The sequence below is a fragment of the Papilio machaon genome, chromosome 1, assembly GCF_912999745.1.
Source record: "Papilio machaon chromosome 1, ilPapMach1.1, whole genome shotgun sequence".
Classification (NCBI taxonomy): Eukaryota; Metazoa; Arthropoda; class Insecta; order Lepidoptera; family Papilionidae; genus Papilio; species Papilio machaon.
The window spans coordinates 3,685,983-3,699,734 of NC_059986.1; the positions used below are offsets into that span (position 1 = coordinate 3,685,983).

Here is a 13,752-nt window from a genome sequence, read left to right on the forward strand (position 1 = left end):
CTGCAAAAGATATGCCTTTTTAAAAATTAGAAATATTAAAAAAAATGTAAATATTATAGCAATTTTATGATAGAAATTATTTAATTGCGAGATATTGTGGCGTCGGTTTTTGTAAGACTCAATCTCTTATAATTCATGTGTTTAATTCAATAATGTATTTCGTTTAACATTCCTTCACAACACAACCAATGATGTCTTATTAATATTTAAACAGCTTTATTTACTATTATTTACATATAATTATTTTATTATTACAACATTCAATGTCACTAACATATTCAGATATTAAAGTTAATTCACAGGACATGTTAAATAATTGGTTAATTTATTTACTAATACAATAAATGATTCTCCTCTCATTTTTTTAGTATGATGTTGCCATTTAGATACATTCTTTAGACCAGGAATTCCCAAAGAGAACTTAAAGCATTGCTAATTCTCACTTTGTCTTCTATTGACCTAAATCAGAATGAATAATAATAATAATTGATCTTAAAAGTAGGTAATTTGGCCATTTGGGGGATCTGAAGGTAACAGATTGTTTTGTAAAAGGGGGTCACTTGTCCAAAATATTTTGGGGATCCCTGTTTTAGAAGTTGTCTTATAATTTTGGGACAATTATTAAAAGGTAGTGACAAAGAAGTGAGGTGACAAGTCGGAGGCGCAAGCGATCGTAAAGAAACCGGGGCCGCCTCTTCTTATTATAACATAGTTGTAATTTTATTAATCCAATTAGTCGTTTTTCTATTAGGAAATTGTATTTCGTCACTTTGGTGTCGTAAGTTGTTAGGCTTAGATATATTTACCAAATTACATCTTCAAAGCACCTTTATATTGTTTGAGTATGTATTCAATTAGTTTATAAAAAATAGCTTGTTTGTTTACTTGTTTGATACTTTGTTTAATACGATCTTAAACATTTTTACACACTTTACATTTGTTATTAACTATTTTGGTGCTTTTGAGATGCATTATCATATAGGTATTATGTATTTTTGTTATACGGGAATATAATCATTGAGTCCGTTGCAAAACAATATGGAAATGTAAATATAACATTGCATGTACAATTTTTAATTATAATATTGTTTAAGTAACGCTTTATGTAAAGTAATATATTTCAAATGACGTCATCATGTTAGAAGTTGTAACGAACAATAGAATGGCCTACTAGTTAGTTATAAAATGTAGGCCAGTTTATTTTTTTAAGCTAAATGAAATTATAATGCAACCAAATTTGATAGCAAAAATCATTAATATTTTAAGACATGGAGTAATTTATAAAAACAATATTGTAGTTATCAGTAAATATTAATATAAAAAAAACTTTACAAATAATTATTTGAGACAAAAACTTAGTTAAGCGCTCAAGTAGACATTTTACGAACTCGACAAACATATGTAATATTGAAGGCAGAGCCTTTATAATTGTATTGTGTAATAATTTGTTAAAGTTTCGGATTCAAATGCAAACAATGTTGATGTCTTGATATTATTCTATGAATGGATTTGAATTTTACAAAAAAGATGTTGCAGCGGTTGTGAGATGATTTATAAATAAATGTTTACTAAAATATCTGATTAAATTTAAGTTATATTTTTTGTATAGACATAAATTAAGGCTTTAAGATGGAGGGTGATAAATAAATCATCACAATAACTATATCGTTTTATTTATACAGTTATATGCAAACAATATTAATATATTCAATTCAAATGTATATAAAACTGATCCTTACAAATAAAACCAACACTTTCATTTGTATAAGGCACAAACAAGCAGTAGTGTGGATTATTTCTTGTATTACATTATTTATTCACTTTATTTTACAAATAACAAAAGTACAGTTTGTTGCGCTTATTTATTAAAATGAGACGCCTCCATTGATTCGAATGCATCCAAATTAATATTGATCCTGGAAAATATATATTTTAGATTATTAAAAAACAAATATTAGGTCTCTGCAGCAAGAGAACTGTCCACAGCAGTTAACTAACATAACATTTCTTAAGTTAGACTGAATTCCTTTTGTAGTATGTATAGAAATTAAATAAGTTTGAAAGAGGGTTCCTGCTGTTAAAGTCATGAAAAATAGTTTTAACTCACTTTTGGAAGGCGGCCTGTAGATCGCCGACCTTGGTGGGATGGCAGACGAGCGCCAGTGTACCTGCTGCGGGATCAAACAGCGCGGGCAGCCAGCGCGCCGCCGCAGCACCAGCACTATCTTCGTCCACAGCCGCAATCGCGCGCACCAGTTCCCTGACATACAACAATATATATAAAGTAAAATTATTCAAACATTCGTGAGACATTATCATTAACTTTATAGGATACGGCTAAAACACTCACATACATATGTTCGGTGTCGGCACCGACTAGTTTCAAGCCCATCGGGGGCCCTTCAACTTGAACAACAACACCAATGGCACTTTAGTATCAACCTCATCAACAACATCGTCCCCCCTCACCCCTTAAAATGCGTCATAAGAGCGCAAGCGCGCAGTGAGCGACGGGCCGCGTCCGCGAAATAATACCAGTCCCACTAACCCTGATGAAGAGCCCCCGTAGGGCTCGAAACTAGTCGGTGCCGACACCGGACATATGTATGTGAGTGTTTTATCCGTTCCTATATTAGTTAATATATAAAGTTGCTGCAACACATTAAGCATTTGCATTTAGTAGTAAATATACTTAAAAAAACTATAAGAGATGATCATACAGCGACAGATTATCTTACGGAAACTACCTAAATATGAAATAATGTCAACGAATAGTACAATATAACACAGATATTTAACACATCAAATGCTACAACAATAATGAAGTAGAAAAGCCGTTCCGTGGCACAGAATGTGTTAAATGAAGCTACTGTATCACCGACCTGTTGTAGGTAGGAGAGACGCGGCGCAGGTAGTTGAGCAGCGAGTGGTGCACCACATCAGCTGGACACTTCTCCTGCTCCACCACCTCGAACAGCGCAGTGCTGCGCGCAGACGCGAACAACTCCGCATCGAACTTCTTCTCCTTCAGGTACTCCTCCTATTGGAACATTCAATATTCAATTGAAAGCATCCAAAGCGAGATCTTTTTAACTGATATTTTTATGATGGGAAGGGAAACGGATTTGACGGAGGAAGGGACGTAAAGGATGGGAACACATTCCAACACCACCACAATTACCACCTTATAATTTTAAAAAGAATATTTTCTTTCTAATGACATCACTCGCATGTGAAACATGTATAGAGTATAAATATACATACAACTATGGTCTTGGCCTTGACATATGCTGCAGGTGCGTTGGCAGAGCGGTACAATGAGAACACGAGACGACCCTCAGTGGAGGCTGCGCGTGCGCTGTACCCGTACGACAGACCACCACCACGGATCAGACGCCACATCGGACCCTGAAAACATATATTAAACAATATTTAAATACAAATCTTATTAATCTTAATATACAACCATTAGGTTAAGGAATCTTTTAGAACTTAAATCTTTTCTTAACTGACATATTTTGCAACATTATTTAAAATAAACTGAGATAACAATAATCAGAATTGAATATCTGTGGCGCAGTGGACTTGTATGTATGCATGTAAAGAAATATATAAAAACTAGCTGTCGCCCGCGACTTCGTCTGCGCGGAATTATAAAAAAACCTAATATGTAAGCCTATAAGTTCTTTCAGACAATGTTTTATATTTATACCAAATTTAATTAAGATCCATTAAGCCTTACTGGAGATACCTTCAAACAAACATCATAATCCATCCATTTATCCATCCATCCATCTATATTTTTATTTTATTTTTTGTCATAAAAACTATCTCCTGACAATAACAAACACAACAAAAAAAAGTGAAATCAGTCCAGTCGTTCACGAGTGATGGCGTGACCAAGGGATATAGAGATTCCTTTTTATATAATTAAACAAGCACAGTCTAACCAGGATAAGTTAATTCGTAGTTTCTTGCTTATTTGTCTAACTCCAACCTCTCGCATAAGGAGGCTGTCCGGACGGATAATAACTAGTTTATAAAGGATTCTCATTTATCCATGTTCAACTGTATTCTAGTGTACCTCCAGCTGTGTGAAGTAGTTGAGGGCGACGAGCAATGGCGCGAGGTCTTGTGGTGCGTGTCCCAGTGGGCCGGGGCTCATCTGCGCCACAAACGAGGACTCGATGCCGCCCACACCCACCACGAAGCCTCCACCAGCACCACCCCGCATCAGCTCCGCGTCCCAGTACAGTCGGGGCCTGTATACATGCTTCATTATAACTTAACCTAACGATTAACGCTCATGTTAAAAAAAAATAGCCGACTTCAAAAAAAAACAATCTCAAACAAAATGCACTGAAAAGTAACCTAAAAAAACCAATTTCAAACAAAATACACTGAAAAGTAACATAAAAAAACAATTTCAAACAAAATGCACTCAAAAGTAACCTAAAAAAAACCAATTCAAACAAAATGCATTCAAAAGTAACATAAAAAAACAATTTCAAACAAATTCACTAAAAAGAAACAAAATAATGTCATGAAAACTCTCTAAACTCTAGTAGTTAGTAGTAGGGGCTCAGTTTTCCGCAACTCCACGACAAGCGCGTATTTTGCGTGTCTCTAAACTGTAAAGAAAGTTCTCTTCTTTCTTGTAACATGTCTATATTGTATAATTATTGTTATTTCGCAGTCGGTGTCGGCCGAAGTAAATAGATGACATTTTATATTTGAGATGTATTAGACATACTTACATTTATGTCCCTACTTAGGCCGAAACCGACTCCAAAATAACAATAATTATACAATATAGACATGTTACAAGAAAGAAGAGAACTTTCTTTACAGTTTAGAGACACGCAAAATACGCGCTTGTCGTGGAGTTGCGGAAAACTGAGCCCCTACTACTAACTACTAGAGTTTAGAGAGTTTTCATGACATTATTTTGTTTCTTTTTAGTGAATTTGTTTGAAATTGTTTTTTTATGTTACTTTTGAATGCATTTTGTTTGAATTGGTTTTTTTTAGGTTACTTTTGAGTGCATTTTGTTTGAAATTGTTTTTTTATGTTACTTTTCAGTGTATTTTGTTTGAAATTGGTTTTTTTAGGTTACTTTTCAGTGCATTTTGTTTGAGATTGTTTTTTTTTGAAGTCGGCTATTTTTTTTTCTTAAAATTTTTGTTTTATTTCACAATTTTTAGTGAATTTGAAGTTCAATTACAAATTTCGTTAATACGTATAAAGACATAAATAAGACAAATAAAGAAAAGGACTTTCCTATTTGATATGTGTGTATTTCAATTCAAAAACTAATTTAGAATGCAGCAGATAACCACTTATCCTTTAAACAATGAAATAATTATCAAAATCGGTATACAAATTGAAAATTACCGAACTAATACATCGTAGCGTACCTTTAATTTGGTCCAGCCGCGCGCCGCACTAGCATTTTTCGAATGCGCGTAGTTTTTAATTATTTAATATCTCCCAAACTATTGATCAGAATTACATAGTTTAAAGGCTAATGTAATCTGCATTTAATACTCTTGCCATAAAACATATTTATTTGGATAAGGATTCATATCGAATATAATATAATAGTGCCGTAAGCTTACGGCGCTGTTTTTCGTGTCCATTTTAATCGAAGTTTGTTCACAATAACATGGTTTTTGTGAGACATCCATAGATGATAGATATATGCCACCGAAGACTTTTATTTAGCAAATTTAAGGATCTATAATTACTCCAGATATCATTTTTATGTAAGTCATATAGTTTGACCTACGTAAGTCCAGAAAGCAAAATTGTGCTTTTCATGTAGCATTTTTCGTTTCCGCGTAATTTTATTCTTACGATATCTCCTAAACTATTAGACAGAATGATATAGTTTCAATTGCAAATATAATCTACATTAAATTCTCTTGATAATGAACATGTTTATTTACATAAGGGTTAATACTGAACTCGAATAATAGCGTCGGAAATAGGGCATGAATTTAATTGATGTTTCTGAAGAAAAAAATGGTTATTGTGAGAAAACTATAAAAGATAGATATATGCTATCGCTGACTTTTATTTAGCACATTTAAAGAGCTACAATTCGCCATACATCATTTTTATGTAGGTCCTATAGTTTAGCCTACGTAAGCGCTGAAAGCAAAAATGTCCCTAATCTTCGCAACAAATTTTGAAGCTATATTCAAAATCTACTAGTCTTCTAGTTATTTAAAAAAAAAAACAAAAAAATGGGACCCACCTGCAAGCACTTCCTTTCGATTAAAATATTTTTCATCAAAATCGGACCACCAGGGGCGGAGTATCGCGGTAACACACATAAAAAAAAAAAAAAATACAGACGAATTGATAACCTCCTTCTTTTTGAAGTCGGCTAAAAAATAGATAAATAGTAATTATTAAAAAAAAAGATATTTTTTAATCTTTTCCACAACATAGAAAATCGATCTTTCTTCTTGATAATAATCTGTTAAAAAAATTTAACCATCAAACAACCTCATTATCTGACAGTCGATCCAAACTATACTTTGCTTGGCATTTTATTTACTAGTTAAATCTAATATATAAAATTCTCGTGTCACAGTTTTCGTTCCCGTACTCCTCCGAAACGGCTTGACCGATTCTCTTGAAACTTTGTGAGCATATTCAGTAGGTCTGAGTATCGGCCAACATCTATTTTTCATTTTTTTTTTAACTGCGCGCGGACGAAGTCGCGGGCGACAGCTAGTTTATTATAAAATTGAAACAAAACAATAAGACTAATTAAAAATAATCCAATTTATTGATCCAGAGAGGAATTCTTTTTTTTAATTTGATGAAACATATAAACTTGATACATACTTGAGGGGTATTATTTCGTTCTCTCTGGCAAATTGCTTCCAGGGTTCAGTACTCAGTTTGTATCTATCAAAGTCAGCGGCGAGGTGCAGCCAGGGGTCGCGCACTAGTGCAGCCAAGGCGCGCTTGGCGTCCTCGAGAGCGCCCTCAGCACCTCCTCCTCCAAGCCGCTCCACCACCTCCTTGAGGAAGTGGTGCTGACGTAACACGGAGCACCAGTGCACGTTGCTGTTGGAGCAGTAGAGGGCATCACGCAGCATGTCGTATACCATCTTATTACCACTACGACGCACCTGAAAAAAAGACTTGATATTGTTAGGAGTGGATCTAGAATAGGTCAAAGAAACCCATGTACTAGTTTGCTGGACCTTAAAGGTGGGGGAGGGGGGATAGTTTGTTTTATTTTTTGAATCCGGTCCATTCTTGTACCCAAATATTGTTATTGCAGGATCTAATCTATCTAGTTAATAATGAGATAGTGTACCTGTGCTACGTCATTGATCATCCTCTGGGCGAAGACGAGCAGACGGTCTTTGGTGAGGTCTGGCGCGTACAGGACCTCATACAGATGTTGTACTACTGAGACGTAGTCAGCCGGCTCGCACTGCATATGTACAATTATTAACACATTTATGAATGTACGTTAATGTAACGATGTACAGGAATAGTTGATATTCACGGCCGACATTTTTCAGACTAGACTGAATCTAATTTTATTATTTATTAAACAAATCTTAGGTCATGCTTAAGATTTTTTTAATATTTTTTTCTTTTTGTCGTTATTTTTAAATTAAATTTAGTTTAAATTTTTGTTCCTTTTTCGTCATTCTTTTGACATTTTGCTTGAACTTTGTTTTATTTCATTCTTTTCAAAATATTCTTTCAAAATGTTTATCATACCCTAGCTTCAATGTGTACGAAGTTCCCAAACTGTCCGACAGAGAAGTTGCCGGGACGGTCGAAGCCGATGGTATTGCTGAACATGACCGTCAGCTGCTCAGTGGTGGAGATGACCTCCTCATGTGGCACCAGCACGTCCCCGCGCCGCACTGCACACTCCGCCAGCCCGTTCAGCAACAGCGGCAGCCACTTGCGAGTGCTCTCTTCCACCTTTGTCGTGTCTAGGATTATGTTTATCTGGAAATCGTTAAGAACACTTTTAGAAATCTCAAACACGTTTATTGTTATCTACATCTATATATATATATATATAAATGAATGACTTTTTTGTTGTGTTTGTTACTGTCAGGAGAAGGTTCTTATGACAGAAAAAATTAAAAAAATTGCACGGAAAATAAGAAAATTTAAGAATCCTTAACAACCATATAATATTATTTTTAATCTAACCTTAGCACAATTTGACACATATGTAGAACATAGTATGGAAGAACACATAGGCTATTTACTAAGTTTCTTTTTTTAATTTCGCGCTGACGAAGTCGCGGGCAAAATTATTTTTATTTATTATTATTATTTTTTTTTTTTTATGTGAGCTTTGTAAACTGAAAAATAGTCATATATCAATGAAATTGCATATAAATCGCGAAGTATAAAACTTACATAAACAAAATTAGTGTTAAGACTGTGTACTCGTGTGTAGAGTGGGACCTCCTTGAGGTCAAAGTATGGGCAGGGCTCGCTGTCAGTGCTCCACGTGGTGATGTTGTGACACTTCAGGTTGTCACACGATGGCACCGGAATTGACGCCAGCAGGCCCTCTGGCGGCGGTCGCTGGAAACAACAATAATATGGTAAGATATTTTATTGTAACACATTTTACGTAGAAAAAATTTCATCATCAGCTCAATTTAGTGATAGATAGATATATAGCTCAATTTTTTTCTACGGGGATGAACTGAGGGGCTCGGAGCCTACCCCAAGTTGGGGGTGACTAGGCCACAGTCAACTACCATGGCCTAGTGCTGGTTGGTTGACTTTACACATATCTTTGAATTTCTTCTTTTCCTTCATCGTAAGAACGTCGGATATATGTACATATGTAAATCGAAAATCACATTGTACATGGCGGGATTCGAACTTAGGACAATTCAAGTGCTTAACCCCTGAGCCACTGCCGATCCGTAGAAAAAAAAATAGAAAAATACTGGGTACCAATTACTTATTATCTCATATAGTATGGTTTACTTAAGTCCTTTTATGTATCCAAACTTTAAGTAGCAAGAATAAGTTTAAGATATTTTTTTTAATTAAAATGTATAGGTACTATTTAGTTTGTTTATGAATCCATGCCACCGTTTAATATTATAAAAATAATTAAAGTTGCCATTATTCTCTCACCTCATTGTACTCCATGGCAGCGACCAGTTGCTCCGCTTTCTTAGCCAAGCCGCTTTCTCCCAGTTTCTTTCGTTGTTCTTCTATTCTCTTAATTTCTTCATTGGACATTCTAAAAATAATAAAAATTGATTAAAAAAAGTAACATTTTAATTTGTACAATTAAAATAAAATAGAATACAATACAAAGTAAAAAAAATACTAAAGTAATATTAACTTTTACACTAACTTGTTCTGTAGTTCGATGCTGGGCGAGCCGACTATTGTGACCAGGTCCTCGTTGAAGTACTTCTTAAGAATACCGAGCCAGTAGTCAGAGGTTTCTTCTAGAAGTTCCATTAACACTTGCTGTGGGTTCATTCTTGATATAAACTGTAAACAGAAATATTGTTTTTTTACAAACGACATTCATCACCAATAATTTGTCATAATAAATATTTTAAAAATAAAATATGTCAATAAATGGACCATAAAAAGAAATTTCTGGTCATTTATTTTCACAATTAAGAATAAATGGCAACAAAAATTACTACATTAAATGTGTCACACTTACATCTTGTTCGTTCTGTGAATACAAAGCATCTCCGATACATCTGAAGGCAACAGCATGGTGTGGATCTGACTCGAGGCTGGCAATGCTCTCCCGAAGTTGTTTCCTGAGCAGCCTCCTCATCCGTTCCAAGTCAATGGGCTCTTCACCAGAACATACTCTGGACAGACACTTGCGGGCATCATCACGAGCAAGCTCCAGTTTCTTTATCGGTACATTGTCCAGTTCTATCTTTATTAGTGGTACTAAATTCTCTGTTAAGTTGTACGACACCTGAAAATATATACACACTTAAATGAGACTCTTAAAAAATATACACTTTTTAACTTATTGTTTGATCTGTCATGAAATGATATCATTTGCATTTTATTGGTTATGTTTTAATATAATGTTACTAATATAAATGCGAATGTATGTATAGGTGGATGGATGTTTGTTTGAAGGTACCTCCAGAAAAGCTAAACCGATCTTGATGAAATTTGATGTAGAACACACTCTGGAAGAACATAGGCAACTTATTAAGACTTTTTTAAATGCCGCGCGGACAGACTTGCGAGCGACAGCTAGTGTATTATAAGGACACAAAAGGATTACATTTTTTACAAATCATAACAATTACTATTTTTTTTATAAATAACATTTTTCAGAAATTACTGACGGATTTTATTGATTGATTTTTTAGTATATCGTAAAATAAGTTAAAATAAGTTGGAGGAGACTCTCATATTCTCTTTCTACTTGATATATGTTAAAAGTATGACTTACATCTCCCGCTAATGCATCTTCTCTCTCGACTAGACATCGCTGCAGCGGCGCAGCGGCGGTGTCACACAGGTAGCGCAGTACAACCGCGCACGCCGTCAACTCTCTCATAGCACTCGCCTCCGTTAACAGTGGCCCTCGCCAACCGAACATCACCTTTGTTTGCCAACAATGGAAAAATTATTGTAAAGCCGAGCACCTAATGAATAACTTTAGACAAATTAAAATTAATTAGATAGATCTGACAGTGGTAGATCCCGTAATAATATTTGTTGAGTGCCCGAATGGGCTGGCTCCACTGGTGAAATACTACGATGTCAAGTGGAAGCAATTATTCGTTTCCTCTGAAGAGTGTCCTTGCCGGAGACTTAAGTCCATGTTACCTTCCCATCAATCAATATTTCTATAGTTAGATAAACACTAAAATTGCATTTGTGACGTCTTTGGTTGTAGCAATTTCATTTAAGAACTGAAGTCCTTTCTTATTAGCCTCAATCTAAGTAATTCTTTGAACATTAGATAATATTATATAATATATTTCTTACCTGACCACAATCTTCAGTATCTGCCGGCCACTGTACAGTGTACTCTCCATAATGTGGTGGTGGAGGCACAGTCTGCCACGGTTTCACCCATTCCTCTTGAGGTTCTTTTTCCCTCTGCCAAAAAATATAAGGCAATTGATTTTCCAATAGAAATTACAATGCAGTATACATTTACTTTAAAAAATAGTTTAACAATGTAAATTAATCTTACTAATATTATAAATGTGGATGTTTAGATGGATGGATGGATGTTTGTTTGGAGGTATCTACGGAACAGCTCAATGGATCTTGATGAAATTTGGCACATAGTCTGGAAGAACACACAGGCTACATATTACGTTTTTTTTAAAGACGCGCGAACGGAGTCGCGGGCAATACCTACTGTGCTTATATAAACCTAGCCAAATTTTTTTTGGCTACCCAATAAAAATGTATAGTTCTTGACTTACAAGGTTTGTAGTAAAAAATTGCATACCTTTGCTATAATGTCGTCTTCTACAATAGACAATGCTTTAAACACATCTTCAGCTGCTATTTGTCCAGTGAGTATTATTGTGAGATTTTCAGGTCTATAGAATTTTTTATGGAAATTTCTAACCTGTAACGTTTAAATATATTTAAAATTGACATTAATAAATTACAAAAGTTATTTAAATACAAATTTTTGTGTAGGAAGCTGAAGTTTATTAAACTCCTTTTCCACATGGGTAGCCACACAACACCATTAGCTACAGGTTGTTAAATGAATGATAACCTCCTTCTTTTTGAAGTCGGCTAATAAAAAGGTGTAGTAGCTTACTTTTGTATTGTTAGTTGATGTTCTTAGATTTTTCATAATACCACCAGTTTCTGAAGAATATCCACTGTCAGGGTACATGGCACGTAATAATTGCAGCTCACATCTAGCAACAGATAAACATGATATCGAGCTATCCAATGAAATTACTAACAACAGTTCCCGCCAAAGCATATTCTTATAAGAAAATAATGGGCAGGGGAGGTGGATCACATGGAGGGGATATATCCTCTTTCTGTGCATTGTTTTTGTACAGTACTGTATGTAATGGTGCATATTATTAGCAAATATAAAATATTGAATTGTGCAAATATTATTTAGCTTCATTTGATTTTCATTCAAGTTCAAATGCATTACTTTATACATATATTCTAAAGACCACATTTTATTGTAGGTAATTACTCATCTACTAAGTAGTTTACAGTATATTTTCATTGTACGGTTTATCGTTAAAAGTTCTTATCACATTGTAGCACAAACCAAACATACCAACATCTTTCATACATATTTCTTAGCTGTAAATCCAACAACTATGGCTTTAAATCCAGATACTGAGAATTGGGTTACTTGGCTACTATTAATATCTTTCTATTCTTACTAAAATGTAATTTACCTACCCTATTAATTAATATTATAGCATGTTTGCTATCACTATGATCTAAGAGTACAAAATATTATAAATTTTTAATACAGGCTTTGCTATTAAAATGTAATCTTAAATTGAAAACTAACCTGCTGCTTGCTGAGTTCTCCCGACCTTGCATTTCACAATACACAACCCCTGCATCTTCACCATCACCATCAATATGATGCACTTCCGTTGTAAACCCTTCCTCAGTGAGGGTAGGTCTAAGAATGTGATCGAGGTAAATGGGCAGCAAAGTCAACATCCCCTCCTCTCCAGCAGTGTAAATTGTGTAGCATGTATGATCAGTATCGGTCCAAGCATTAGTCCCATGAGCCATACACCGATTGGCTAACAAATCGAGGATGCCTTTGTAAGGGTATCGTTCTGATCCCAAGAATATCAGATGTTCTAACGTATGCGGCAGACCGTCGTCATCGTGAGCTTCGGTAGCTAAAGAAAACCACTTATAAGTAACATTAATTAGTGCTTGTTGTCATAAATTATGATTTATATAGACTTACCAAGACAGAAGTAGCCATTTACAACAGGCCCTTCAACATTAGCAATTATTACTTTTAAGCCGGTCTTTTCAGACACGTACTTGTTCACTGGTATGACGTCTGAAGCTTTAGTTGTTGATATTAGTTTAAAATGAGACATTGTTAGGCTTAGCTTGCTAAAATAAAAGATAAAACTTCAAAACAACTTTGTAAATCTTGGTAGCCGGCACTGTTGTTTGTGTCATTCAAGCATTAATAAATATTAAATTAGCCTAGAAATTAGTCAGGCCAATTGGAATTTATAATACTTATTTGACATTGACAACAAATTAAAATTGCATTGCAACAGATTACAAATTTACAAACCATAGATAAGAACAAAACATAACGTGCAGACTACAATGATTATTATCCAGCGGTCTTTCGGTAAGGAGCATATTAAAACAAAACACACAGGAATAGTAGCAAATGAGTGTGAAAAAATAAAAGCTTATCAAACTTCTGAATTATTTTGAATTGACTTCTAATCTAGAGATCCGGGTTCAAACCATATGCTATTCGAATTATCACTTTAAAAGATAGTAAACGCTCTGTACCATCTGTTAATGTTTGCCCTTTTCGGAGTAATGCTGTAATACAATACACAGATGGTTCTACAGAACTCTTCACTTCTAATATCAGTAAGTGTATGTTCATGATTCATGCCAGCGTGAAATTAATAATGAAAAGTAATCCCGGTTTAAAATAATTATAAGATAAAGCATAATGGCTTAAGACGACATTTGAGACGACGTAAATTACATATAAGTATAACCTTCAAT

General features: G+C 34.6%; 1 protein-coding gene across 1 annotated transcript; it reads right to left on the reverse strand.

Moving 5' to 3' along the window:
* Nucleotides 1-1,736: 1,736 nt before the first annotated feature.
* On the reverse strand, nucleotides 1,737-13,241 carry LOC106714200 (uncharacterized protein C05D11.1). The gene is made up of 18 exons (XM_045682901.1): nucleotides 12,953-13,241; nucleotides 12,536-12,881; nucleotides 11,807-11,909; nucleotides 11,483-11,605; nucleotides 11,008-11,121; nucleotides 10,466-10,618; nucleotides 9,704-9,973; nucleotides 9,380-9,522; nucleotides 9,154-9,262; nucleotides 8,416-8,586; nucleotides 7,756-7,992; nucleotides 7,340-7,459; nucleotides 6,859-7,148; nucleotides 4,085-4,262; nucleotides 3,265-3,408; nucleotides 2,883-3,040; nucleotides 2,108-2,260; nucleotides 1,737-1,916 (listed from the first exon to the last, which is right to left on the reverse strand). Exons 1-18 carry the CDS (start codon nucleotides 13,089-13,091, stop codon nucleotides 1,859-1,861), a joined length of 3,009 nt encoding a protein of 1,002 aa, XP_045538857.1. The 5' UTR covers nucleotides 13,092-13,241; the 3' UTR covers nucleotides 1,737-1,858.
* Nucleotides 13,242-13,752: the final 511 nt, after the last annotated feature.